Source organism: Psammomys obesus, unplaced genomic scaffold (assembly GCF_907164565.1).
Source record: "Psammomys obesus unplaced genomic scaffold, mPsaObe1.curated_primary_1811, whole genome shotgun sequence".
Classification (NCBI taxonomy): Eukaryota; Metazoa; Chordata; class Mammalia; order Rodentia; family Muridae; genus Psammomys; species Psammomys obesus.
The window spans coordinates 8327976-8333799 of NW_026586173.1; the positions used below are offsets into that span (position 1 = coordinate 8327976).

At 46.8% G+C, this 5824-nt stretch overlaps 1 protein-coding gene across 1 annotated transcript; it reads right to left on the bottom strand.

The window, feature by feature from the left end:
• Window positions 1-520: 520 nt before the first annotated feature.
• Spata19 (spermatogenesis associated 19) lies at window positions 521-5246 on the bottom strand. The gene is given in 8 exon segments (XM_055601488.1): window positions 521-657; window positions 1308-1375; window positions 1738-1815; window positions 4114-4205; window positions 4349-4393; window positions 4395-4442; window positions 4941-4997; window positions 5169-5246. Coding segments are annotated over 7 exon segments (465 nt in total). The 3' UTR covers window positions 521-657; window position 1308.
• Between the last annotated feature and the right edge of the window lie 578 nt (window positions 5247-5824).

The following is a 5824-nucleotide window of genomic DNA, read 5'->3' on the forward strand; positions in this document are numbered from 1 at the left end:
AGTTTTTTTTAAGAAAAAAAGAGAGGATACAGGCCAGAATGAGAGCTACAAAAAAAGGAGATGTTAAAGAAGCAATGGGTGGATATAAAGTACAGAAATCCCCAGTACTCCCTTGGGAAATCCACCCCAACCCACCCAAGGCCCTGTCCAATCCCAACCAGCTTGGTGTCCCCAGCACCAGGCCTCCAAGGCAACCAGCTTTGGATAGATGGAGGGATCTATCCTTTTGGATAGATGAGAAATGGAGGGATGGATGGGTGGGTGGGTGGATGGATGGATGGATGGATGGAGCAGAGGGACAAAAGGAGGGGAGGAAGGGAAGGAGAAAGGGAGGGAGAGAGAGAACAAGGGATGGATAGATGATGGATGGATGAAATGGGGAGATGGGAGGGAAGAGATAGATAAATGGATGGGAGGGAGGGAGCAAGAGATACATGAATGGGAGGGAGAGAGTAAGGGAGGAAGACATCCACACCAACATCAGGTCTGGTTGGTAAATAAGATGTCTCTTTATTAGCACTTAAGTAAGAAGATTCCAGCATTGTCACGGTGTTAACCAAGGGCTTAGCCTCTAGAGTCTCTTTGTGAAAGTCTCATCAAACATGTGGTGGACACTCTTTGGACAGAGGCTGTTCATTGATCCTGGAGGCCTTCAACCTAAGAATCAGAGATGTGCTCAGTGCTCATGTGGGAAGGTGCAGCCAGTTGAAGTCAGTATCTGCTCCCTGTCTTCACTTGCCCTATTTTTTGGGAGTAGTGGTTGGCTAGGTCAATGAGAACCCTTCAGAAAACATGCCCTGTGCAGAATCTGGCATACAATCAGCACTTAATAAATCATAGTGTTGCATTTTGCTGGTATTTTTAAGCATGTAACCTCTAGCTATGTGCCAATCATGCCTTTTAATCCTCACCCACACAGCAGGTACCAGGGCATCTTGCTTGGATAGGGTGCAGTGACTGCTTCAGGCATGGTTTTTCTATTGGGGTGGTTCCACCTCCAGTTTTTAACTTCCTGGAACCATATCAATGCCCAGTTATGGCCACTGCCTTGTATAAAGCACAAGCAGAAGATGTGTGGCCAAAAGTCCCTTGTTGGTGGCAGATTCAACATCTATTTGCCCTCCTGCTGAGACCCTGTGTCTCAAAGCAGAGTTAGGACAGTGATACTTTTCCCCACCCCCACTAGGCCTGAGTGCAGGCCCCTTCTCACTCAGGAAAAGGTAAAGCTCCCCATACCAGGTCTTTCCCTTCCACCACCAAGGCTAGATGCCCTATCCACCCAGGCCTTTACCTATGGGCCTCCTCACCTTAACATTCTGAGCAAGTAGTTCTGAAGCTTGAGTCATCGTGTGAGTCACACGTGAGATGGGATATGCTGCAGAGGACAGAGGAGAACAGCAAGATGGACAGGATACTGCTATCAGAACCTACCTCCATCTCATAACCAAACCACAGCCCAGAGGGTATGGGCTGGCTAGAAAGCACAGGCCTGAGCCATCATCCTTCATAAACTTTAGAATTGAAGTCTCCGAAGAAAGCTTCACCCTGCAGCTATGTGCAGGTAGGTACCAGGTGAGGCTGATTAAGGACATGATAATTTGAATCACAAAGGATAGACTCCCTGGGAACTGTGTCTCCATACATTGAAGCCAGCAGACGATTGGGATGGGCAGCTAACTATCTCCACCCACCTGTACCCAGAGAGGCACACAAGGCAACCTCCTTGCCAGAACTTACCTTCGTCTCACTTGATCTAGCCGTTCCTGTATGATGTCATCTATCACCTCGCTCGGCACTTGGAAGATTCGGGTGTGGCTGGAAAACACAATTGCAAGATGGATTCTGAGCAGCATTTTCATAACAACTAAGCCTGGTAAGTCTACTGGAACTGGGACTATTGGAACAGTGACAGTAATTCCAGACACAGGAGCCTGAGAGCCCATCTCTCACTCCTCTGTGCCTGAACTAACAAAGCACCTCTGAGGCTCCCAGCCATCGAATGCAGAAGGCAAATGGTTCCAAGGAAAGAGAAGCTGGCCCCTAGCAGGGCGGTGGAGCTGTGTAATTCCTCTCTACTTTCATTATGTACTCTTGGGATTAGTATCATGACACAAGCACTACAATTTAACACTCTTTGCCTTATTTCTCAGCACTAAAATTGCCTTCCCTTCTCTGGTCTACTTCCTGCCTTTTCTCATGCCATACTCCCTACTTTGTCTATGAGAACCTTCCTCATTGGTACCCTGCTACATCTGAGGCAGAAATCCTGCCTGCCCTAACACTCTGCCCACAGAGAAAGGGGAGATATGATTGTGATTGTGAGGAATCCTACCAGGAAGAACCAGTTGGGACCCATACAACAGTGATTCTCAACCTGTGAATCATAACCCCTTGGGATCGTATATCGAATATTTTGTATATTATATATTTACATTACGATTCATAACGGTTGCAAAATTACATTTATGAAGTAGCAACAAACAATTTTATGGCTGGAGGTCACCACAACATGAGGAACTATATTAAGCAGTCTCACATTTTGAAGGTTGAGAACCACTGCCATAGAGGGAGCTAAAGCAGACAAGGCTGATTGTCTCCAGCCTAGGAGAAAGAGGACCCTCTGAAAACAGAGACCCCACCACTGAGCCCTGTAAGCACCTGGGCTCTCCTTTTCTCTGCCGTTCCCCATCTCTCTGATAATAGTAGCCCACTAAAGAGCTAGTCTGAGCCAACAGACCCCTGGGAACCTTCCTGGGACAATCTGGCAGCAACACCTAATCAATGCGCAGCCCAGGTCTCAAGCCTTCTTCCAGGGTTCCCTGACACTAGCTTCCACACACCCTACCTGCCTGCTTAACCTTATCTCCATGAACTATGTGAGCTGTGTTTTGCCCTTTTTTTCTCTTCCAGACCAGGTAGCAAGTCCAGGGCGATGCATTCACGGCTACCAAAAGAATGAAGAACTAGTATTGCTTCATTCAAGCGTGCTACCCCGACCACCTACTTACCAGAACTAAGAAGAAAACACCATAACCCATGCATTACAGGAAAGAACAGACTGTTCCTTTCCAATCTCCACTGAAAACACAGACTGAAAAAATTATGTATGGATAAATGATTGATGCTTTTTGCCTGCCTCCAACATTTTAACATTTAACGTTGGCTGTAGAGCCAACGTTAAAGCAAGGTTGGAAGATGAGGTTAGTACTGTCCAAAAAAGGATAGCCGTGCTTGTAACTCCAGACAGAGTTCATCCACATGGTACCCACAATGTCGAGGAGACTCAATGAGTTTCTAGAGAAAATTCTTCTTTGCTTAGCTCTGAAATCCCACCACTGCTTATCAGTCCCTAGAAGATTCAGTGCATATTTGAATTCTCTACAATGAACACATGAATACTGAAGCGAAGCTAAGCTTGCTGAGAAATGCAGCTTCCTCAGGGGAAGAGGGAGGCAGACAATGGAGCACAGAGGGGAAGGAGGAAAGAACAAGCCCTTTAGTCACACGTGGACTAGTTCAAGGAAGGATGTGATGATCTGTCCCAAAGACTGATAGATTCAGGGAACACGCACACACACAATAGGACTCCTCTGAAGGGTTATTGGGGTGACTTATGGCCAGCCCCCTCCACCTGGAATCCTAGCATCCTCAGAACCAAGAGAGTCTGCAGGCCAGCCCCACCAAGGTGGCAGGAAGGTGACACACAGCTTTGTCACAGAATTCTTGCCTCTGGCACTGGGAGACCTCCACACTGCAAAGTCACAGATGAGGGCTTCGGCTTTTGCATTTTAAGAGCTTATTTTCTTTTAGCTCTTTAAAACGCTGCCACTTCTGAACAATTCAAGTGCAAAAATAACAGGAATCTGAAACACATTCAGAAGCGTTTAGGAAACGGAGAACAAGCCCGGTTCCCCAACTGCTGAAGTCGTTTAAAAATGTACGAAATGTAAGCTTTCCAGATAACAAGAATACTCCCTTAAGTCCCCAAGGCATGACTGAGGAGTTTCTCTGTCAAAGGAGGAGGCAGGTGTGGAGCAAAGCAGCTCTGTGTTTCATCTAGCCCAGGGTCCTGGAGTGGGACTCAGCGCATACCCCCTCTCCCGGGTACTGTACCTCCATCTTATGAACTGGATTCGCGTTCTCTCCTCCAGGACTTCTCGATTAGGGTCTGCTAACATGTCAGACTTGGAGAGATTGTGTTTCACCTAGAAAATCCAGATAAAATACAGGTGCTTTCCTAGCCAGTGTGGACACCCGTGGCTGGGATCTGCCCTTTGCCCAGGGTCCCTCACACCAAGGGCCATCAGCCTCACCCCACACTCACCCCCACTTCCTCACAAACTCTTACCACATCTCTGGTCACATGGATGTCATGTCCATGAGTGGGGGGGGCAGCTGGTGGATATCTTCTCCTTTATGTTCTGAGCAGCCTCTTCTTCTGTCTGAAAGGTTAATAACGTCCCTGTTGAAGGACCCTGACTCTGTACGCTCAACTCCCAAATTGCCCTCTCCTCTTTCTTCCCTTTTGCTCCTCCCATCACTAAAGACACACACACACACACACACCACCACCACCACCACCACCACTCTCATTCCATTACTCCCAGCTTCCACACAAAGCTCTCCCACTATTTTATTTTCCTACTAATTTCCACTAAGCCCAGGGCCCTATCCCAAAGTACTCCTGAGATAGGAGCAGAATTCCCTCCTCTGGCGTGTTTGATGAGTCAGTGAGTTACAATGCCAGCAAGTTCTCTTCCCAGAACAAAAACCCCCGCATCCTCTCACATATTAGGATGAATTAAACTACGCTCTAGGCAGGGGATTTGGTAATTAATGAGTTTTTTGGTTGTACAGAGAGTGGAGTCCTGATTCCCTCCCCCTGTTGATATCTGCACTCTAGAACTTTGGGTACCAAGTCACAGAAGAGTTCCACCTACTTTGTTCAACCAGTGCTGCACCACGGATACAGCCTCACTTTCCTCAACTTCAATGTCCTGGAACAAATTGGCAAGATAATGACCTCAAAAACCCTAGAGACCAGCTTCCCCCCTTAACACTGCCACCCAATGGGATGAGATGTGAGATGTCTCTGAAGCACAGCAGGCATGCAGAGGGGGAGAAGATGGATTAGGCACAGTTCCATTGTAGCCACCACCACCACTCACCGAGTTCGTCTTTGGTGGGAAGGGTAGCCCTACACCTTTCCGGGCAAAGATGTACATAATCCATGTTGTAATGATCATCTTCAGACTCACAGAGGGCCTCCTTGGCTCCCTCCTTCCATGGAAGCTGCCTGAGAACTTCTACAGAACAGGAAGGTTATTGAAGGGAGGTTCCCCCTGATTGGTTGACAGGTGATGATGTGACAATGACTTCCTTCAGCTTCCAGATCAGAGTGCAGATGAAACAGAGGGGGGTTGAAGATTTCTTCTTTATGACAATTCAGACAAGGAGGGGGCAGAGGAGATGAGGACAAACTATCCCCAGTAAAATCCCGGGACAAGATACAAAGGGAATTACCTAGATAATAGACGAAAAGTCTCAGGGTGGCTCTCTGTCTTCAGCATCGCTGAATAAATTAAAAAAAAAAAAAAAAAAAGAAAAAATATTTTACAAATCCAAGGAAGAAATTATGAGTGAAGCATCTGTACCATGTAGATAACCATTCAGACCAATGTCATGGTTATTTCTTAATTTTTCTCCTAAGTGCGGGAGAAAATGAAACTGTAATCCATCCAAAACTGCCCAGACAAAGAAGCAAGTGTACAATGGGGATATTTTAATTTTTGTCTGTTCTGACTACTCAGACAACGCAAATCGT